This window comes from Phocoena sinus, chromosome 12, assembly GCF_008692025.1.
Source record: "Phocoena sinus isolate mPhoSin1 chromosome 12, mPhoSin1.pri, whole genome shotgun sequence".
NCBI lineage: Eukaryota > Metazoa > Chordata > Mammalia > Artiodactyla > Phocoenidae > Phocoena > Phocoena sinus.
The window spans coordinates 88932647-88957827 of record NC_045774.1 but is presented as its reverse complement, the minus strand read 5'-3'; the positions used below and the strand labels follow the sequence as shown (position 1 = coordinate 88957827).

Below are 25181 nucleotides of genomic sequence, written 5' to 3'. Positions count from 1 at the left end.
TCCTGGACACAACTTGTTTATATCAGTATACAGTTAAAGATAATATGAGCAAAGGCAGAAATGGCCCAAAAGACCTGTTGTTAATAAAAAAGTTCCCCTTGAATAAAATCAGTTCACCCAACCAGTCCATCTCTATACTGATGATCATTGGCAGTAATAATAATGTAAATATTAATGAGCCAGTTTTTACAAAGGACTTGTGCAATAGGCACAATGGATATAGATAAAGATCAGGAATTTGAAGCTTACATAAATTTTGAAAATACCTGTAGTGAGATACCATGATCTAAGCACCAGGATTTCTTGCTGATAGCCTAAAGAATTGATTACTAGTATCACAGAACAACAATTTCATATTTTTTAAGTGTAATCATCGCTTAGAACCTGGTTGATAGTCAACAACATTATTAGTGAGTTGATTGTCAAAATTGTACAAATACACACATATACAATACACATATATAAATACATATCTTTTGTAAATAAATGTGACATTTGCATGATCATTACTTTTTCATAATTACCTTGTTGACATTTGCAAATATATCCATTGATGTGATCCTCACAGTTCACACCATTTAAACATGGTGATGAAGAACTTTCATTTATGTTAATTTCACAAAATTTCCCAGAAAATCCAGGGAGACATCTAAGAAAGAAAAGTGAAAAATACATATCTCTATATAATACACATGAGTCCATATTGTACAGTTAATATTTGCAAAATTAATAATAAAATTAAGGACATGAGGTAGTCATTTATTTATTATTAAGGACATGAAGTAGTCATTTATTATAAAATTAAGGACATGAAGTAGTCATGTATTATCAACTACTATTTATTAGTAGCTGATTTATAGGAGATAATTTAATGGACATCTATTAGTATTTTCAGTGAAATTAAGGCCAATTGATCTAAAAGCAACCATAGCCACAAAGAAAAAGGGAAAATAAAAAGACTCAGGCATCATAGAGCTAAATCACTGTAGACTTTACTCTTTCCATTCTATTTTAAACATAGGTAGCTTGGTATATACATATGTGTGCATGAATGAATGTATGTATGTACTATAAAATACCTATGCCTGTACTATAGAAAATATTGACTAAGGTTGATTACAGGATAGTCAGTAAACTTTTAAAATAAGGGTAAGCACTGTGTGTGCTGGGGCTCAGTCCCACCTTTCTCTATTTTCTTCTCTCACTGAGTGTATGTTGTACTTAGTGATTCACTGCTAAATGATGGTCGAAGCATGCCTTCTCTTCTTTCTCTCTTTACTTTTCTTGGGCTAGCCAGCTATTCTGTAGTAAGGATACTCAGACAACATTGTGGAGATGGTTACATGGAGAAGAACTGAAGCCTCTGGGCAACAGCTGCATGAGGGAACTTGGAAGAGGATATTTTAGCCCCAGTAAAGTCTTCATATGACTGTAACCCAACTGACATCTTGGTTGCAACCTAATGAGCCGTCCTGAGACAGAACCACCCAGATGAGCCATTCCTAAACTCCTGAGCCACAGAATAATAAGTAATTAATAGACAAGTGCTGCTGTTTCAAGCCATTGAATTTGGGGGGTAGTTTGTTACACAGCAACAGGTAACTATGAGGACCTTCTGAAGATCTAGGAAGAAGGCACATCAGAAGTTTTCCCTGGAATCTTTGAGAGATGGAGCAGCTGTACATTGCCTCTTGTCTACTTTGGTCAAGGTTGCCCTCAGTGCATTAGCCTACCCACATGTCTGGGCTGATTTGTGGGTAGTTATCCTCCATGTGTCCCCAATAAGATCCCTCAGCTTCCGAAGAAGTCCAAGACATAAGAGCAGAGACAGCTGAGATGGGATCTAGTGGTGTGGCTAGGGACTGTCCAGCACAGCTGTTATGGGATGATAAGCAACAAAAGCACCTGCTGTATTTGCTACATGTGGAGCCCAACCTACTCTGTATGTTAAATAAGTTTTCAAAATAAATGGAGGAAGGAATTTAATGCACTTCAACTACACTGAGATCTTATGTTAAGAGAAATTTTTTCTTCTATTTTCTACTTTTAGGAATAATTCATTTAATATAAAAAAGTAGACTGTTATTTGGGGGATTATTTTTAAGAGATAATAAGCAAATAATCAGAACCAACTTGGGCAATGAAACTTATCTAAATCTATTATAAATTTTATCACTATGCCTATATTACTCTATTGTGATTAGAACTATTTTCTCAAAGCAAATACTCATTATTAAGAAAGCTTGCATATTTACAGTATACTGTGATATTCCAGTTAGCAAACATTATATAATTAAGGCTAGCTAAACGTCCTACCTATATGCTAGGCACTTTGGAAGGTCATTTGCATCCACTTGTCAATCCTCAGAACACAATCCAAGATTGACAATATTTTTAGGCTACAAGTAATTGGAGCCCTCTCTCTGGCCTGAGTTTAAATTAAAAATAATTCACTTGTCAGGCACAATTTTAGTAGATACCGTAGTAAACATAGTGTTCCCATGGCAAAAGTCAGTCTAAATCCTGACCCACAAATGAACCCAGTTATGAAAGAAGATTCTGACTAAATCTCTTTAAAGTTTTGTTTCACTTAAAGATCCAAAATTTCTAGTGCTAGAATGGCTTAAGCAAAGTATTCAAGAGGTAGTGAGTTGTATTCTGCAGGCCCCATCCAATGTTAAAGAGCACACAACTTCAGGAGGCAACCTACCTGGTATTTCAAAAGCTCTATTGACAACAAGTAAATTAAGTTGAGCCATCATTACTTTTTTAATACTTGCAAAGCATCAAGTCTTTTGCCATAGTGTTATTATAATGTTATTAACTATTCTCTTCTTCTTCCACTCATTGGATGGCATTCTATTGATTGCAGAAATCCATGAACATTCCAACCCATTTCCTAAACACTTGACCATAACTTTCATTTTGCTAAATGTTTTCCCCCTTATATGGGAAATTTCCAAGTTTCTTAACTCATTCATTATAAAGCATAATTTCCAGATTTCTGACTATCATGACTATACATCTCTGGAAGAACAGTTTCTTCCAATAAGCAGATTTCCCCTCCTACCCTCCATCCCAATATTACATTTAAAAGATGTTTTATTCTTTGTGGACATTTGTCTACATATGTGGACACACAGTATGTATACTGTTAGAGAAATTAAGGCTCTTTTCACAGGGAAATCAGTTTTACACTACTTCTTTTTGGGGAACGAACAGTAATTATGTTTGAGGAGGCAACATGCTAGAGCTGTTTAGCATCCTAAGTTTTTACATTTCAAATGTGTTTTATTTCAATAACTGTTTACACATAAGCCATTTGGTATATATGTGTATTTTTGTGTGTGTATATGTATGAATATATATGAAATGGAGGCTCAGGAGGTTATACAGTATAAAACAAAACCAAGATTAAAGGGAACCAGGATTTCACATTAAATGGTGAAAAAAATTGATTTTTAAACAGTAAAATATATACATTTCTAAAGTTTATCTGAGATTTCACGAAAGCACATTTAAAATTATGAGTTTTGTGGTTTCCAACATGCCCCCAACCTCAACATACACCATATTATCTTATTGCATCATTTATTTCTCCTTTGACTAATGATATGTTAATGAAATTATTTTAAGCCTTCTTCAGATTTCCAATTGTCTCTCTTAATCTTTAATATATAAATTATTATCTTTTAAATGGCCTCTGTTTTTTATTTTCTTATTGACTTTCTCTTCTTCCATTTTAACCAGTCTAACTCTGTCCAATCCCCATGGGCATAGAGTGTGATTAAAGCAATTCCCCAGCAGAACTTTGGTTAGTTTCACAGGATCCTGTATCTTTAGCAAGATTTTAAATTTTACTCTTAAGTTGATTTCCCTTGTATTTACATTGTATTTTCTGCAAGTTATCAAGGGACAGATTCCTGATATCTCAATATAGTATTTATTTCAGAGCCATATTTGAGTTAGGGTTAATATTAAAAGTGACATTTTTTTATTTCAACACAATCCTAGAGCAGCAAGGTTTGGAAAAATATCACTAACAAATACTCAGGGGAAAAAAGATCCCTTGTACTTAACAGTATATCACATATTTTGAAAATTATTGTGCTTCTCTAATTTCCATCTTTTTATGCATATGACTGTACCAAAATGAAAAGTCTGAATCATGGCAATTTTTTCCATCTTGCCACAAGGCATAACAGAGAAATGGAAATGTACAAAGTATACTTCTTTCTAAATAATTGCTATTTATGCTATTTCTGGACTTTAGTTCAAAGATAATATTTGAATGTAATATGTTCTAGCTCAGTGTGGAATCAGAAATTTCTGAAAGTATTTTAATTGTGTGTAACTAATATAGCTAATATAGCCAATATGGTGAGGAATTCTCCAACATAAGACATAAATGCTTCTATAATTCTCCATGAAATAATGTAAAGGAATTAAAAAACTAACCTGCCACTCATCAGCCTACATCAGCTCATAATGAATAAATCACTGCATAAATTGAACTTTAAGAAATGCCTTTGGGATTGTTTATATCCAGATAATTTATTTCTCTCAAGAGCATCTATGGCTTCTATCAGGCTTATTAAAATACTGAGGGCTTCCCTGGTGGCACAGTGGTTGAGAGTCCGCCTGCCAATGCAGGGAACACGAGTTCTTGCCCCGGTCCGGGAAGATCCCCCATGTCGTGGAGTGGCTAGGCCTGTGAGCCATGGCCGCTGAGCCTGCACATCTGGAGCCTGTGCTCCACAACGGGAGAGACCACAACAGTGAGAGGCCTGTGTACTGCCAAAAAAAAAAAAAAATACTGATTATTCTGACCTCTACTTATTTACCAAACTGTATATTTACTTAGGATCATTCTCTCTAATTTGCAAGTGTGTCATTAGAAAACTGATAGGAAGAAAAACAAATCTGAGCTCCAATTATAGAAACTGATTTTCATATTAGAGTCACATTTATCAAAAAGATGGGTTGCAAGAAGTATGTCATGAACTCTATAAAACTCCTAGCTGTGAAATAACTATGTTGTATTTTCATTTTTTATTTCTAATATGAGTACATTATGGTCAGAGAGCACAATCTGTGTAAGTGTTTTTCAAACTTTAATGTAAATATACATTTAGGGATAAACTTCTAACAGACTCTGCTTCTTTTTGAAATGGCATTTAGTTATAGATAGCTACATGTTGCTTCCCTACAGAAGTTCTAACCAGATTCTCTAATATATCTGAAATAGTGAAAATGTCAATTGTGTTTGTAAAAAATACAAAAACTAAAAAAACTGTCTATTAAAGTCAATAAATGTATCCTGTTTTAATTATAATTATTATGATCTGCTAAATATTATGCAGCTGGCTACTCTACCTCCACAAGACGCAGCTCCTGTCTGGGCTCAAGGAACTTCTCTCCATTTTTCATGTTCTCTTCAGCATTCATATTTTGAGAGATTCCTAGAAGAAGCAGGCCATCCAGCCTGTATATTTTTAGACTATCTTCATTGGGCCAAAAACATCCTCCTTGACATCATCTGTCATCAAATATTTTGTACTGGGGAGGAGGGAGTTTAAAGCCATAGCCTCAAAGTAACAAAGTGAGCTCATTTTAAGCATTTTCCTTGAACACGTCTTTCCCTCTGGAATTTTTAGGGATGTTAAGAACATGATGCAGGTGTTCCTAGTTCCCTACCAAGTAATATTTTAATAAGATGACAATGTATTCAGTTCACTAATTTGTCTTTAATGATTTTATATTTTTAACAGTGCCTTAGTTGCTTCAGGAATTTTCTTTCTTGTTCACTTTCTTGCCTGCCTGTGTTTTTTGTTAGGGCTGACAAAAGTAACACAGATGGGGTGGCTTAAAAAATAGAAATCCATTTTCTCACAATTCTGGAAGCTACATGTTCTAGATAAAGGTGTCAGCAGGGGTGGTTTCTTCTGAGGACACTCTCATTGGCTTGTAGAAGACTGTCCTCTTCTGATGTTTTCACATGGTCTTCCCTCTGTCTGTGTCTTCAGCCCCTCTTCTTGAAGGACCTCAGTCATATTGGATGAGGTCCCACTCATATGACCTCATTTTGCCTTTATTACTTCTTTAAATATCTTATCTCCAAATATAGTCAAATTCCAGGGGTTAAGGCCTCAACATATGAATTCATAACCCCTGCTTCTTATCTGTAACTCAAAAGAAGTCTATGCCTGGATAACAATCAGAAGAAAAATGCTAGGAATATACTCAATGAAGGAAAAGCAAAGACATGAGTTTTGAAGTAGAGTTAGATAAAACATGCCAATAAAACTTTAAGGCAGGTCTTAGAAGGTGAACAAAAGCCATTTTAATAACCTTCACAGAAGTTCCTATTATATGAAAATTCTTGATCAACTTTGTGACTTTTTAAAACTATGGTTAATTATTAGCATTATACAAATATTTTTTTTCCTATTTTCACTACATAAGCCCCAAAGGTAGAATAGACGTTTAAGTTATAAAGTGAAAATACCTTAATTAAAAAGTCCTATTCATGTTTTTGGAGAAAAGGCATTATATGGGAATCCCCTACACTGAAGAATTACATGCATGCAAAGGACAGAAAAATTGGCTTTATTATACTTCATGATGAAAACAAAAATAACATTTGAATCTTCCCTCCTGTTCTTTGTATTCACTAAGCACATTGAGTGTCTAATCTTGGATAAATGGCTGTGGGGCACTGAGCTCAGAATCTAGGGTCAGCTGTCCTAACCAAGAAGCTTAGGGCTTTTGGTATCTCCTCCAGTTACTTAGGTGACATTTCTACTTAACAAAAACTGTTGAGTTGAAATGAAAGCCTTCCTTACCAGGTAGAGGGGTAGATTTTGTCTTGAATTGTAAAGAAGTATCATCACAATAGAACTGCTCAAAATTATATTGTTTTGCTACTTGACACAGTAGAGATTATATGTTCCAGAGAGAAAATCACACACAGGTGTGGGTCCCATGTGTTGGTGTAGCATAAGAAGAGCAATATATCTCACACACACACATACATACACGTACACACAGGCACACAGACACTACAGCAGGGGGTGAGGACCACTTTGAGAAAAGAACACTTGATTTCACTCTCAGCTTTCCTTTCACGCTTAAAAAAGTTGCAGGTGTTGCAACCACTGTGTCCAAGAAAACAAAAAGTGCAGACAGGTTGTGCAGAGCAGAACAGAAAGGCAGAATGATCCTACCTACTTGATGACATCATTGAGCTGCTGAAACAAACCTGGAATCACCAATTTCTGGATTTCTTATTTGGGGGAAATAAATTCCTATTGTTTGATTCTCCCGTAGCCTGTTTGTTGTGACTATTATTTAAAGTAAAATCACCTTAAATCATAGCAGCTTTTGTTTGAAATATTACTCAGAGTTTGTGCTTGGATTTAACTTCTACTTTGATAAACTTTTATGTTTACGTGTTTTCAGAACATATAGAAATGTGATCACATTTTATAAATTAAGACAGCTGAAATTTAATATACTATTATATATTATCTTCTGGATCTCTCCATAGTTGTATACGTATATTTTCTTATGTTTACAATTGAAATACATTTTTCCCCCAGGGATTTTACGATCTTTTACTGTGAGTGAGCATGGGACATGTGATGTGGCCCCTTCAATACTGTGCCCTTGTCTATATATCATTTTACCCATATGATCCACCTGTTCCAATATGTATAGGTTTCCTCTTCTTTGGAGAAATAATGAATGAAATAGTGCCTGTGCAGAAAACTCACATTCACTTTGGGAGCAATCAAAATTTCTGCCAGAGGTTCAACATGGGTCCAACTGCTACATTACCAAAAACAAGCTATCTGTTCTTTTCATTCTTTCTAAAGCCCTTCTTTACCTTGAAAGGGTAGAAGAATCTTGTACCCACTCTGTAATTAATAGAAATAAAAAAGAAAAGAAAATATTTTCAACTTGTTAGTTCTTCTAAATGCACCTACTTCCATTCTCAGGAGAGAAGAGATGTGCTCTTACGCACAGATAGAATGATGTTATAATTTGCATCTAAGTCTACATACTTTGAGGATTAAAGGAGATCCTCCTATTAATTAGCACAGAAAAACAACAGGCATGAACCAGAACTATTTCAGGCAATGTGATAAGTGTGATCATCCCACCCACAGAAGGTCTGTGCTGTCTGTATGCTCAGCATCCATTCCCCTAAGGGAATCCTGAGTGCCTGTGGGTAGGGCAGGGGGCCAGGTGGGAGAGCGGTGGTCTGAGGTTAAAGTGGAATCCTACGTTGTGTCATCTAAAGGGTAGAAGCGGTCCAACCTGCTCTATTACAAACCCCCTTTGGTTTGGATTGGAGGTGAGGATTTGACTCAAGCAATGCCAAATAGTTTTCTTATGAGTTGATTTGGTCTTTCTTTCAGACTGTAGCCTGAGAAGATTGAGGTCTAGGTTATCAACAGCAGTTTTTCTCACTCTGTGTATGGAGTTCACCTTCAGCTAAAGCCAATATATACAGGGGAGTAGAATCAAAAGACAGAGAAATAATTTCTGGACTGAGTCATCCCTGGATCCAGCTATGCCTGAAGTTAGCAGCATAAGTGAACTTCCGGTTTTTATGAGTCATAAATATTCTAAGTATATTTTTCATTGAATTAGTTTAGTTGCTTGTTTGTAATTTTTTTGTTGAAGTTAACTGAGCCTTAATACAGTATTTGGTCTTCTTATAAAATAAAAGATTTGAGATGGAGAGGAGTGAGTAAGAACTAAGAGAACAAGAAAAAATAACACAGAAAATCTGTCTTTCTATTGTGAGACAGAATCATATCAGAATTTATAAAATTGTTATTTTTTAATGTTCAAATGCCTTTTAGAAATGCATATTCTCTGATGACAGAAACTATACTCCTAAGAATTATTGCAAAGCTAGTATATTTATACTTATCATTTCCCACTTTAAATATACTAATACCCAAAGAAATAGTAGAACGTTATAATATGGCATTATGAAAGCATAATGAGAAGAAAAACGTATATATGTATGGAAATAATGTGTTCTGCAAACCAATTCCTGATTTCTGCCTACCCGACCTAAATATACTTTTTGTGTGGTTGATATGGTGGTCTTCCTTGCAATTGCTAACAGGGCATGTCACAATCACTTACCTGTGATACATAGCTCTGAATCAAAATAACGCGTATTACTGGGTGGGAGGAATCTCTGTATGAGCTTACAGAATGCAGCATCAGCATGTCAGCTGCCTTAAACTCCTTCATTGGTAATTCTTTTCTATATAAAGCTTTTTTTTTTCTTTAAATTCCTAATTTAGCGAGCAAATAACTAGAAATAGTTCTTTAGGATTCCATTCATCAGAACTTTATTATTTCACATCAACTAAGCCTTTATGATATAGCTGAATTTCTTTGGGGAATAAATACTGTTTACTATTTTACTTTGCCACCCAACTAATAGGAAGTTTTAGGTCTATCTCAGCATTAAAGTCCAGGCTGAATGCTAGGTGATTAGGAGATTTTAATGAACACATTTCTGAGTGATGGAACATTGAAAACCAGGCACCGCATCAGTCATATGTTTGAATCAACAAATAAAACAGAAGAATTAAGAATTCAATGATTTGTTTAAATGACCTAAAGTAGAACTATTTTAGACAAATTATAATATTGGATTCTTACTGGGAACATCAATCCTGTATGTAATCTTGGATCTGAAACTGACTCCATGGGGAGTTCTCCAGAAGGTTCATTTGATTAAGCAGAAGCAAAGACAGTATAGAGTGAAATATTCAGGAAGTACGGTATTCAGAGCTAAGGCTTTGGAATTCTTGACATGGAGATGACACAGAGATGAATAAGATCTCTGGGAATTGTCAGCTGTGTGACCTTGATCAATGATGTAAATTTTACATTTATAAATATCCATAAGATTTTCTCATGTATAATTTCAGGATTATATTTAAACTGAACTTATAAGTCTAGCTTGAGGATGAATTTAAAAAGTAAATGTAATAAAAAATAATGTAAAAATATACTTATTACAATGTTATGAAAATTTGGGTACATTTTAAGTGCTGGTGATATTTTTAGTGCTCTCTTTTTATTATTGCTCTCTGATGGTTGTTATTTATATTAAGTAAAAAAAGGCACAATGTTAAGATGGATAAGTTAAATTCCTGTTTCCACATGCTTAAATTCTCTAAAAGGAACTGCTTGCTATTCTTTAACCTTCACAAGAATATATTTCAGAGTAGTTTATAGCTTCTGCCAAAAAGATAATACGTTATAATATCTGAGTGCTATACTTAAATAATTGAAATAATAATATTGAAAAACTAGCCTATGAAGTAATGATGACTTAGGGATCAAAAGAGTAGGAAAAATGATGACTTACTGATTACTGAAGTTCCGTGAGTAAGGATACAATTTTATATTTTTGAAAGTGAAGATGAATCGGAGATCTTCAATAAAATGTTTTCATAATATACACAGTGTGGATTAAAAATAATAAAAAGACACTTGTTTTCAGAAAATGAGAGAAGTAGATAGCCTAAGACATTTTCCGTATAAAACACTTAAAAATTATAAACAAATTTATAATTATGTGTGTGTGCATGTGTCCCCAGACAGTATTTACTTTGGGTCATGAATGGGTAAGATTGCAGGGCTTCCTTCAAAGCATGCTAAAACTAGTGAGTAAATATTTGATGAGAAACAATTTAATAATTTACTGTGATCATGTAATTGAATATTCTTAACCTTTGAAAATATGAAAGTATTTTGGGGTAAAGAGCTATGCGTCTGCAAAGTTTCTTTCATGCTACAGAAAATAATGCACATGTACCTGTGTGTATTGTTTCTCATGTTGAGATAAATTTCTGTTACTGGGGATGCACGGGTATACAAGTACTCCGGGCGTCCTGGTGGGAGTGAATATTAGACTTTAGCAATATGTTTTAAAAGCTTCATATGTTTGCATTTATTTTAAGTTAGTAATTTTTATGCCAGGAATTCTAGAAAAGTTATCATCACAAAGGCAAAGATGAACTAATGGGGTATTTATAGTTGGCAGAATTCCACGATTACCACAGTCATGCCTAATCTCCCCTGCCACCTCTAGTATGGGTGAAGCCCATGATTGTGATGAAATATCACTCTGATTGTGTCCAGTTGCATGGCAGTGGAGAGAGTGCCTGGGGTAAGTTTAACCCAATGGAGTGAATGCTTTATAAGCAAGGAGATTTTTTCTGACTGGTACAAAAGAGGCAGAGAGACTCACACTGTGTGGCCTAGAAGAACTAAAGCAAAAGTCCAAGTTGTGAATGTGGGGACCATGCAGGAAGAAACCATGGGTGACATCTTAGAGCAAGAAGTGTTCCCTGGCTGATGGGAAATTGGGACTCAGTCCAGCAGCCACAAGAAAACAAATTCTGTCAATAACCCGTGGACTTGGAAGAGGACTCCAAGCCCCAGATAAGAACACCAGCTCCAGTGTCATTTCTAACATCAAGTAACTGGAAAGCATCTATATAACTAGCAATAAATACCAGGTAAGCAAAATTTGACATGTTAGTCAGTAGTTAACTTTCATGTTTGCAAAGCCCATGTACAGCCTATGTGAAAGCAGTGTATACATTTCTGTGTCTATGTATCTATCTATCTATATTTATATACACTCATATATTTTTAGATTGCATATTGTTATGGAGTAGAACTGTGTCTCTCAAAAGAGGCATAAACCCCAGTACCACAGAATATAACCTTGTTTGGAAATAGAATCTTTGAGCAGATATATTCAAGTTAAGATTAGGTCATTGGAGGAGATCCTAATCCTTATCTATAGGGGAAATTTGGACTCAGTGACAGACACACACAGAGGGAAGAGCATGTGAAGATAGAGGGAGACCACCATCTACAAGCCAAGGGGTGCCTGAGGCTCTCAGAAGTTACTACAGGTGTGAACGTTCCCTCACAGTTCCCAGCAGGAACCAGCCCTGCCAACACCCTGAGTTTGGACTTCTAACCTCCAAAACTGTGAAACAACAATTTCTGTTGTTTAAGCTACCCAGTGTGTGGTACTTTGTTATGGCAGCCAGGAAACTAATATACATCTTTTATGCTTTTGTTGATGGAACTACAGCAAAATTTAACAGTGACTGTCTCAGTTTTGAAAATTTATTTAAGTGGGTTCTGAAAATGAAATTGGTAGTATTCAGTCATGTTTGACCTATTAACATGACAAGTTTGCTCCAGCCTTTTGTTTTATATTTTTTGCTCTTCATTTTTGAAGTTTTCATAATAAATATCTATTATTTTCATTAATTGCAAAATACTGATAACCCTCTTCAAATCAGCAAAAGTTGGGGGTTATTTATGTTCTTATAGATGTTAAATAAAAACTAACAACTAACTTGTAAAGTCATTTCCTTTCTTATATTCCCTTTTCTTCTGTCTCATAACTGCCTTGTGGCATTTCATAGTTTGTGCATTATTTGTACACATGTCAGGGTTTATGTTGACATATTAGATACAGCCATGACTAAAATCAGTAGTTTTCTGTCTCCACTGAGATGAAATAATTAATGGGAGATTAATATTGAATAGTCAGAATATGCACATAAATTTACTTCAATTCATTGTCTAACAAAGACAGCTCTTCCTTCAGCAAAGAATATTCATTTCAACACATGTTAATGTTGATTCAATGGTTGAGCAATCATTTAAGGATTCAGTGAAAGCTAAAAATTTATTAAGAAACCTGTTAGTGGTGTCGAGTCGGAAAGACAGACATCAAAGTAGCAATCATGAAAATGTATGGTATAGCCTTACCATGGGAAGCTTACATGAATGACGTGGAACTAACCAAGTCAAAGGTGAGAAAACTCCCACTGAGGAAGTGATTTGTAAGGTGAAGACTTCTGATTTATGCAGGGTAAGTAGAAACTAGTGGTGGAGAGGGCTGGGGGGTTGGGCTGTATAGAAGGCTGACTAAAAATATAAATATATCACTGAACAAAATTCTGTGATCTTGGTTAAGACACTCAAAAATGGTTATGATGCCATGGTCCATTAAATGCATGATTTCTTTTGACATCAATCTTGATTTTGTAGAAATACTTTTCAAATCTGCATTTTGTCAAGAATAAATCTCATTAACTGCTCCACTACAAATGGCCACTTCTGTCACTGCAGATTTATATAGGGACAGCTATACATTATTAACAAGCTATGAAAAGTCACTGACTAAATGTCACCAAAGCTGAGATATAGCTGCACCTTGGGATTCATATAGCAAACAGTTTGGTTTTAATCATCTTAGACCACAAGATGTCTTGACATTTGAGCAGCGACTTTTTCCTCTTTAACTTGCACTGGAGTCAGACCTCTATTATCTCAGCCATAATTTTCAACTTAAACTGTGTTAGAAAGTTTTACCTTCTAAATTAAAAAGGTGAAAAAAAAATCTATCCATCAAAGACCTTATCATTCATTTAATTGATGCTCACCTCCAGCCTTCTCCTCCCCCACCCCCAAACATAGGTGAGAAAGGGCAGCTATAAAATTCAAGCATCTTTAGAACTGCCAGAAATATTTTGAGCTAACTGCCTTTCTGTTACATTAATACCTATGAGAAATGATCTTGCTGAACTACATTAAAATATATGATTGATTTTACTGTTGTTTTTTTTTTTTGATAAAATAAATAGGTTTCAGACTTTTAAAGTATGCATCTGAATATTTTTTTTTTCTGCTCAGGGTCTAATAATATTATCAGGACATCAATCTATGGTTTCCACAAAATGTCTAAATTTATTAACAATATTTCACTGACAATACCTAATATACAATATTATGAACTTAAATTTTATTAAAATATATCATTTTAGCTTTCTACTGCGGAAGAGTCACAACAGCAATATAAAGAAAATGTAATTTTTTAAACTAATAATAATCAGGAAAAAATTACAAAACAGACATTTTAGTACAGAAAGTGGTCACCAACAAAATTCTATCAAACATAACCTGCATAACTTGTAAGAAAACATGTGTGTCCCAATACCTTTTATAATTTGACTATGTGTATAGGGCAGCAAGCTATGGATGAACAATTATTAGAAACAATTACATGGATCCCCTATTTCCAAATTATCAGGAGGGAGATACATTTAGATATAAACTTTACTTCTTGTGTAGTTTCATTTTAAGTTAAGAAGGCAACACATAAACAACTGTAGTCTCCCCATAAAATTTAAAGATCCAATAAAGAAAAAACAATTAAGGACTTCACAGCTTGAAAATACCTAGACTGTGTAACTGAACTCAAGATGTCCTCTATGCAGAGGTTCTAGGATTATAGTTTGCCATTCCATAGCACCCTGTGAATATCTGTTCTGTTTTTCACAACTTAAATTTCAAAAGGAAAAAGACTAATGATCAAATTAATTGGTTTCTTACAAGTCTCTGTCAGTTGTCTTCATTTTATTTTAGAATATATATATAATAAAGTAAGTTATAATTGGTATAATAAATTTATACATGGAAATGAAATTAGATGATGGTGTATAACATTGGGCACACCATTGTTTTTTTAACTGATCTATGAAAGGTGATACTTAAAAAGTATAAATTTACAGTATTTTCACTTTTTATTTTGCCAGGAAATACGTGTGGTCAGAAGTCTGTTGTTGTCTTTAGCTCTTTGACAAGTTGAGAGCACCACTTTTATGTTTGCTTCTATTTCCTCTTCTTTATTTATTGAACAATATTCAAGTAATATTTGTCAATTACTTATTATGTATGAGACACTGTACTAAGTTCTCTACAATGATGAGCAAAAATGGTAACTAATGGGAGCTAAGACCTAGATTGTGGGTGGTGGGAAGTGGGGAGATGTTTCCCTATGCCTGTTCTTTTGATAGTGAGCAGGGGGACAATCACCCTGCAACAGCAGGCTTTGCTCAGGCACAACAGGGTACTTAGTCAGCTGCCCCTACAGGCTTGACTGGTTGATGGAAGCTATGTTAGGCCCTGAGAATTTTTCCAGGATTTGCAGTTCTCAGTTGGGATTCTCTGGAAACAAACTCTGAGCAAAGAGTTCCAGTGGAAGTAGTTTTTGGAGAGATGTAGACAACACCTAAAGTGGAGTAAGCTGGTGGAGGGAAGAGAATGCAGGAAATGAAGTTTGCATTATTATGTCAATTATTGAAGTGGGGATTACAAGTGAAGGGTTTATTCCTTGGGCAAGTTCTGGTCAACCATGAAAAATACACTTCAGAAATACCCCAACTGATGCGGTGAGAAGGATAAGGTACCTACACCCCATCTCCCACCAAGTATAGTCATGGGCTGCATGCTGGATTGGGGAGATGCTGAGGAAGGGAAAGAGTGTGAATTCCCGAGAATTTCTGTTCTGCCTTTCAGGGAAGAAGATTCTGAAAGCTCTCAGGCTCATAGATACAAACACAGGCAGCTAGAAGTTGCTATGGCAAGTTGAAATGGTAACATCATAGCAGTGTGAGAGGTACCCCGACAGCATCTGATAGAGTGAGTTAAAATTACTTGTATTAAGTAATTACTTGTTGACTATTAATTAAAAGTCACAGACCTAAGTGGTATGTAGATTTTTGTCCAGTAGAGATGCAAATCATTTCTGTTCAGTGGAAACAAATAACTTCAAAGGTTTATTATTTATTGTTCTGTAGGTCAGTAACCAGATTTGTATTTAATTTAGTAATGTTATTCTCAAATGTCTTTATTAAACTTCCTATAAATATATATCTTTTCAAATGCCCTATGAACTAGTCAACATCTTCCAGGTAAGTCATCTCATTAATTAATGAAATTAATGAATTAATTTATACTTATTTATTTTATATTGCCCTGACAAACCTACTTATAGTTTTAAAAATATAACTTAATTTGTCTGTGGCACATTTTAAGTGCTCTATATATGTTACTAAATTTAATTCTCAGAATAGTACATTTAGAGAGGTTTTTATTTTATAACTGAGAATAATTGCATGTTAATACAGGTTGAGTAATTTGACCAAGATCACAGTTGGTAAATAATGGATATGAATTCAGACGCAAGGAAGTCTGGCTTGAGAACCTTTCGTGTTTTGAGAATAACTGCACTAAACATTTTCTGATAGGAGCAGAGATCCCTCCCAGCTAAACACGCAACTACCAGACAACTGTGCACATCCAGGCCAGAAAAATAGCCCTTTACTTAAAAGAGTCAGATATGTTTTAATTTTTAAAAGAGTCAATTAAAGCATGAAAAACTGATAATTTTCCCCAAAAATAATAGAACTAGACTTCCTTAAGTTACTAAAGTTATCTTTCTAAAACTTCAAAATTCACTAAAAATTTAGTAGTGATTATATATACTCGTAAAACAGTATATTCTGATGAAATGTAACATCACTAATAAGGGGGAATTTCTCAGTTTTCATTCTCATTAAGTCATATAAAAGCCTAAGGGAAGGAATCTTTAATTGGATACCACTTCATGTGGCTACACTGTAAATTGGTCAGTTAACAATTTTTTGAACGGTTGGTAAGTCAGTTACTCATGGTAGACTAAATTAGGCTGCTTGAACAAATCTCAGGCAGCTGAAAGTCACAAAGCCTTATTTCTTGCTTATGACATGTGTCCATCAAAGGTCCACCAGGACAACCCTCCTTTGTCATCATTCTCACTCTGGATCATCTGATGGAGCAGCCATCATCCAGAGCATCTGCAAAGTCTACCACCAGCACTAATCTCTCTCCCCACTGGTCACATCATTCCCAGTCAAATTCATTAGCCAAAAATATCGATGCTGCTCCACCCCAAACAGAAGTATCTGGAAAAGGAAAACTGGAATATTTAGAAAAAAACCCTAATGAGTATCAACATAAAACAAAGTGAATATTCATAACTATATTTATTTCTATAATCTATATTTATCCCTCTATTTCTCTTTCTGTGAAAAGATACATATGAGAATTTTTAATTTGTATATATATATATATGTATATATACATAAGAATATAAATGTGACAAATCTGTGATAAAAATTATATAGACTTTTGGAGTTTTCATGAAGACACATTTGTGTTTTCCTGAAACTTTGCCCATTTTAATAATGTTCTGACATTTATACAGTATTGAATTTGGAGGTCTCAAATAATTAGTAAACTTGGAAATATGCTTTTTATAAAACATAAAAAATAGTCTTTCGTGAGGAAAATAGGAATAAACTGAGAAATAAATAAATGAAATAGGGAGAGATGGTAAAAGCAAAACATAATTAAATTACAGTAAGTTGTTTGCAAAAGGGATTTATCCAAAATTAGATTTCAAACTATTATAGTTGAAATCAAATTTAGCTTTTCTTGGCTCAAAGAAGATATATATATTTTTTCCTTTACACTATAATTTAGGTTCCAGGTTTTGTATAAAATTTAGACTCAAGGAAATAGCCCTAGTCAGTATCAACATTATCATCCTCAGTTTTATGGATGTTTCAAAATTACCATTATTCTAAAGTACATTTATCTTATATTTAAATGTCTTAAATAAATGGGTTCATTAATTAAATGTGTGTAAGAATTAAAAACAAAATTTGGAAATTATTATTTCACTGACATAAGAATTACACTTAATATCTTCATGCTTAAATTTACCCAATTGTCATCATCCATTTTTACTCCCAAGAACACCTCTCTTTTTGCCCATCCTGATCTCAATCCTTTCTGTTCACAGGAAGCTATGCTCTTTCTGTTTTCTAAAGTTAGGCCACTGGTCTTTCCATATTTACTAACATATCATGAATGTATCCTGGCCTTTCATTCTAAAGAGAGCACTCTGATTCCCTACTTATTACCCTTCACCATTAAAGTAATCTTATTCATTGCTTCCATTTGTAATTTCCCAGTTACTCCTCAATCCAAGACAACAATTTGCACCCTTAATTCTTAGTTTAAATTGCTCAGATGAAATAACCAAATCTAATGTTTACAAAAAGTCGACTCTCTTTAAAATACTGATTCCTTTTTGAGTTTTGATGCAATAAATCATTCTCCTCTGGAAGTTTTATTCTCCCCTAACTTCCAAGACATTCTATGTTAATCTTTTACTCCTTGTTTCTTTTATTTCTCTGGTTCCAGTTCAACCACCCACCTCCTAAATGTTCTTTCATTAGGCTTTAAGGTCTGTTGTCATATTTTTTTCTTTCTTATAAGTTCTTGCTAAGTTATTCCACATCCAGAAGAATGTTTCTTATCACCAACATTACGATGGCTCCAAATTGCTCTCATCGATTTAGACCTGAATGTTGGGTTACTCCTTAATTATCCTCACTTAGATGGTCTATAAACACCTTACAATGAACCTAACACCAAATTGTTTGTCCAACTCCTTCCCCCCACAACCACTTTCCATATATTCAATAAGCTATATGAAAGGATTCTTCTTATTTCATCCTCTTTGGTTGAGTCCTTTGAGAGTGTCTAAAATATTTCTCAAAACTTTGCGCAATTCTTCTATATTTACTGTTACTACTTTCTTTCCTAGGACATATTAAACTTTTAACATTTTCTTCAATTTCCTGTTCCTCCATTGTAATTTTCATCATCTCCATTTTATTTTTCCAAATCCTAGATTGTATTATGTCACTCCCTTTCAGAAGAAAGATTTCTGATGTCTCCCCACTCATGAGAAATCACTTTATATTACTTGCAGTACTCTAATCTGTAAATCCATCATGCTAGATTAGGTGAGTTATAATCAATGGAAGGACAAAGACTAGAAAGTAGATCCCCTGGCTTGTAAATACATGTGAATTCACTTTGTAAGATGAAATACATATATTTAAGCTAAATTTATTACAGATTATTTAACATCATGGGTCAGTTACCCATCACATAGTGCTACAGATTAATATTTTCCCCATATAGAGAGAGAGGGAGAGAGAGAGAGAGAAAGAAAGGGAGAGGGAGAGAGAGAGACCTAGATCCTCATCACTTAATCTTATTCATGTACTGCTTACCTCAGAATAGTGTTTTCTACAAACTAGAGAATTATTCCTTTCTCCTGACTAGATCCCAAAGGGTAGCACTGCTGAGATGGAACATAGATAAAATAGATATGAGTAGCTAAACTGCAACTTCTGAGACATTTATTAGAGAAGCTTGTACATAGGAAGAAAACCAAAAATTAAATACATAAAATCATAACCAAAAACACAAACAAAAACAGATATTTGCGAATGATATACCTGATAAAAGGGTAATATCTAAAATATACAAAGAATTCATACAACTTGATATCCAAAAAACAAACAAGCCAATTAAAAAACGCTCAGGGGAACTGAATGGATATTTTTCCAAGGAAGACATACAGATAGATGGCCAACAGACACAGAAAAACCATCATTAACCATCAACATCACTAACAATCAGGGAATTGCAAATTGAAATATCAGTGGGATATCACCTTACAGCTGTCAAAAAGACAACAAATAGCAAGTGTTGGTGAGGATGTGGAGAAAAAGGAACCGTAGTGCACTGTTGGTGGGAATGTAAATTGGTGCAGCCATTATGGAAAAGAGTATGGAGGTTCCTCAGAAAATTAAAAATAGAACTACCATATGATCTAGCAACTCCTCTTCTGGATATTTTCCCAAAGAAGACAAAAACAATAATTAGAAAAAATAAGTGCACCCTCTATGGTCATTACAGTTTTATTTACAGAAGCTAAGATGTAGAAGCAACCTAAATAGCCATTAATAGATGAATGGATAAATAAAATGTGGAATATATATATATATATATATATATATATATATATATATATATATATAATGGAATATTTCTCCACCATAAAAATTAATGAAATCTTGCCATTTGCTACAACATGGGTGGACCTAGTGTATTATGCTAAGTGAAGGAAGTCAGACAGAGAAAGACAAAAAGATATATGATTTCATCTATATGTGGAATCTAAAAATCAAAACAAATGAACAAAAACAAAAAAATCAACCAATCTTAACAAAACCGTCATAGATGCAGAGAACAAACAGGTGGTTGCCACAAGGGAGTGAGTAGGGGGATGAGTAAAGTATATGAAGAGATTAAGAGGTACAGACATCCAGTTACAAAATAAATGAGTTATAGGAATGAAATGTACAGCATGGGGAATATAGTCAATAATAATATAATATCTTTCTATAGTGATGAAGTTGGTCAAAAGGTACAAACTTCCAGTGTAAGATAAATAAATACTAGGGATATAAGTACAACATGATTAATATTAATTAATGCAGCTTAAATGCTATATATGAAAGTTGTTAAGATAGTAAATACTGATTTCTCATCACATGGAAAAAAATTTCTTTTTATTTTGTATCTATATGAGGTGATGGATAGTCACTAAGTTTATTGTGCTAATCATTTCATGACGTATGTAAGTCAAATTATTATGCTGTAAACCTTAAACTCATATGGTGCTGTTTGTCGATTATATCTCAATAAAACTGGAAGAAAAAATAGTCTTTCTCAAGCAATTAAAAACAAAACAGAGATATAGTTTAGGATTAAGAACAAGATGTTTAAGAATATTGAAAGACTACTTAGTTTCTTTAGCTGTGAAAAGAAACACTAGATGTGATCACCTTATTTTTTGCCTGATTTATTTATATATACTTTGAATAATATTACCAAAAGTTTCAGTAGATAATGTTGATATAAGCATATAGAAAAACTTTTATATTTTCCTTCCATAGGTTGAGAAGCACAGCTAGTTCTATTAAAGCAGGAAAACATTTTCCATACCATTTTCTATATTTAAAAATAATAAATGTATATGTTTCTGTATACATTTTCTATATTTAATTCTATATTTCTATACCTTTATTCTATATTTAAATTAAATTTTTTCATCATGATATGTTTTATATTTGTAATTGAATTTGATTATTTAAAATTTTACATCTACAGTTATGTTTTCTTTTACCACCTTCAGAGTTTGGTTTCCAAACTAGACAGTGTCTGAACATACATGAGGAGACTTCTATATTTTATATGTTCAAGATCAAGTTATATGTAATGGGAAGTGGCTGTTATATGCTTGAAATTACTCACATGTAGAATTCTTCTGACTTACACTCTTTTTTGGAGGTAATTACACTCTTATTTGGAGGTAATGTTTTAAACTTTTCAATATATTTTATTTTGATGTTTCATTCATATATTTTCCTTAAGATAACTGTTAATTTACATTTTTCCTGAATATTAAACTTTTTCAGAGTTTTCAAATATTTTCCTCTTTCTGCCATATTATTACAGATTAAAGGGGTCCACAGATCACCAAGTACAATAAACTGAAAAAAGACATACACTAAAATAAACCATTATAAAAGTTCCGAAATCTGTGTAAAGGAGAAAATCCTAAATATTTCTGGAAAGAAAAAAGTGGTGTTAAATAATTGGAACCAAGAATAACATTCCACTTGTCAAGATAGCAATTTTATCAATATTCTGAGGAAAATATTTCCCAAACTGGAAACAATCAAGTGTGATAGTAAGGATGTCCTTAGATGTCAAAGATTTAAAAAGAAATCAATCTCTCAAGCACCAAGCTCTATTTGTGGTTGTTTTCTGGATGCTAAAGGAAAAAAGAAATGAGCCCTGGAAGCCAGTCCACCTGGATTCTGAGGTGCTAAAAAAATAATAAATATTTGAGGGGAACAGAATTTGCCACCCCAAACTATGTCCCTTTGGCATATTAATTATTTAAAACTGGTTATTTTCTAAGGAACAGCATATATGGGAAAAATTCTGAAAACCAACAAGGAATTACCCTTTTCTAAGAAACATTTGTATTTGTGAGGGAAATCTCCACTGGTAACGGTGTCTCCCTCTATCTGTACCAGAAGGTGGAGGAGGAGGACCAAATCTCTGGAAACTCAATGGAAAAACAAAAGACTGGGCTTCCTTGGTGGCATGGTGGTTAACAATCTGCCTGCCAATGCAGGGGACACGGGTTTGAGCCCTGGTCCAGGAAAACCCCACATACCATGAGACAACTAAGACTGTGTGCCACAACTACTGAACCAGTGCTATAGAGCTCGCGAGCCACAACTACTGAGCCCACGTGTCACAACTACTGAAGCCCACATGCCTAGAGCCCATGCTCCACAACGAGAAGCCACTGCAATGTGAAGCCCACGCACCACAGCGAAGAGTAGCCCCCGTTGCCACAACTAGAGAAAGACCAAGTGCAACAACAAAGACCCAATGCAGCCATAAATAAATAAATTGATATAAAAAGAAAGAAAGAAAGAACAAGGTCTTAAATCTACATAGCAACTTTACCCCTGTTTATTGTGCTTTTCCTGGTCACCTCCCATAAAAAACTCAACCCACATTCAACATACTTTTGTGTCTTTAGCGGAGGATTATGCTTTGGCCATTTGGGGGAGTTACTCAGTTTTCCTGGGTCTCTCCCATGTATACATGTTTTTAAACTTTTGTTTGATCTTCTCCTGTTAATCTGTCTCCTGTCAGTTTAATTCTTAGACCAGCCAGAAGAACAATATGGGAAACTCACTGAAAGAACAATACTAGTAGCAGGCATGTGAATATAGGCTCAAGGGCACATACCCTAAGATAGCCATGAGAGATATTGTGGACCTGGGGTTGGAGTTCTTTCTTTTACTCTCTTCTCTTCTTTCTATCACATTGACAAGCTTTTATATAAAAATATACCAGAATAAAAAAAAGACAGGATTTTATTGTGTACAAGTACGGGGTTTTCCATCTGACAACTCCAGATATGCCCCACTCTTACTGACACTATATACTCGGTACTAGTTTATTCATCATTTGGTGAAGTTTAATTGAGGTAATGTGTGGACAGTACTTATACAATAAGCTAATCATAAGCATACCTGTCGTTATTCTGATGAAGTGTTAACAACTATGACTATTCAAGACGATGATTTAACAGCAGTCTTTAAAACAAAAATGCTTTAAAAAGTTTGCATTACTTAAGTGGAACATTCTTCCTCTGAACATACATCATAATAAAATATTAAGATTTAAAAACAAAGCTATATGTACAAGGAAAATGATCCCAGTGTTATAAATGGTGATAAAAGGTAAAAATGACTTAAATCAAACAAGTTGGCAATGTGATGTGGAAGATTTTTCAAAAGAATTAAAGCAGCCACTTGAAATCATATTTTTGAAAATATATTTAATGTGGGAAAATGTAGCTCTCAAACTGCATTTCATTCAATTACATTTTTTTTTCAAAAATAGTAAGTAAATATGGAGAAAAAAAATCCTCATGAGAAATATACCAATATATTAAAATTGGTGATTTGGTGATAATGAGTTTACTATTTAAGTTTAATCCTTTCTTTGTCTTTCTGTAATTTATCGGTCTTCAGCAAGATGCATATAAATGTATTACAACAAGAACAAAAACAACAATAGAAAAACATTTAAAAGGTTACTTTTAACATGATTGCTTTAATAATGAGGAATAATAATAGTATTAGAATCTTCAGTTCTGTATTTGCCTTTTTTGTTGAAACATTATTTAACTTTCTTTCATAATTTCCAATTTATAGATTCATTAGGCTAACTTGCCATGATGCATTTCTCAAAAATGGGATACTAAATTGGACCGTATTAGTCACCTCTTTTTTTTTTGGCAATCAAATGGTCTCATATTTGCACTGATGCCATGTTTTGAACATTTTTTTTGGTTAATAATTTCCACAGGGGGGCTTCCCTGGTGGCGCAGTGGTTGGGAGTCCGCCTGCCGATGCAGGGGACATGGGTTCGTGTCCCGGTCCGGGAAGATCCCACATGCCGCGGCAGCGGCTGGGCCCGTGAGCCATGGCCGCTGAGCCTGCGCGTCCGGAGCCTGTGCTCCACAACGGGAGAGGCCACAGCAGTGAGAGGCCCGCGTATCGCAAAAAAAAAAAAAAAAAAAAAAAAAAAATAATTTCCACAGGGAAAAATTGTTCATAAATTGATTTATATATAGTACACGTCTCATATAACAGGGTCTGTGATTATAAAACAACAGTTACCAAGATTAGTTTAGGTCTCATTTATACATAGAACCACTCCTGAAATGAGCTAAACTAATATGACGTATTGCCAAAACTAAGAGACTGCTTAGATGAGATGGAACAATCTACCAGCTCAGCTGTGAGTATGTGAAACTTCCAGGGAAGTTTCCGAGGAAGGAACGGTTGGGACCCAGGGCAGCTCTCCCCAAAATATGCCTCAATGGCATGTTGATTATTTCGAGTTAAAGTTACTTGAAAAGGAGCCGGTACAAGAACTCTTTGAGCCTCTTTTGTTTTCCTGAATGGAGTAAATAATCTCCCATGTAAAGGATGCCCTCCCTGGACCAGGAGACCAAGGACAGACATTCTTATCAGCAGAGACAGGGAAGCCTGTGTAAACAAACCATGCTGCTTCTTCACTAATTTACTATCCAAGCCAAAACTTTGCTTAAATTCCTTACTAATTAAGCACCAAAACCTAAGCTTCTTTGTCCTGTGAAAACCTCAACATTTTATTGTTTCTTTATGTAAAAAGATATAAAAGTTGCCCACTTTTGGTCACTACGGAGCATCATTTTTATGATCTTCCCTGTGCATGAAATTAAATTGGCTTTTCTCCTGCTCATCTGTCTCACGTCGATTTAATTCTTAGACCAGCCAGAAAAACTCAGGAGGGTAGTGGAACAGTTTTTTCCTCCCCAACGTATACACTTAGCCCAAATGTTTTTCCCATTTCATCATTTTCAAATCTCTGTTCTTCCTCGTGCCTAATTTCTTGTAATATAGGATCCTGTCAAGATACGTCTCCTTCAATCTATATTCTATCTGTAACTGAATCATGTTCATTTTTCTTGCACAGTGTGTTATAAGAGCTCAACAAAATCTCCCATTAAATGGTTACCACTCCAGAGCAGACGTCATTGCTTCACTCCAGGCTAAGACAGCTCACTCATTCCCCTGACTAATTGCTTCTAGTACATTCTCTGTAGCACATCCAGGTTACTCTTCCTAAAATGACTCATCTTGTTTTCCCCTTTGCTAAAGGACAGTAAATAAAAAGGTTGGCTAACAGAGGGTAAAAGCATTGTGAACACG

General features: G+C 34.4%; 1 protein-coding gene across 1 annotated transcript in view; it reads right to left on the bottom strand.

Moving 5' to 3' along the window:
* EYS (eyes shut homolog) overlaps positions 1 to 25181 on the bottom strand; it is a 1696347-nt gene that overhangs the window by 910658 nt on the left and 760508 nt on the right. The window contains 1 exon segment of the mRNA XM_032651890.1: positions 525 to 649. Within this exon segment, the coding sequence (XP_032507781.1) occupies positions 525 to 649 (125 nt within the window).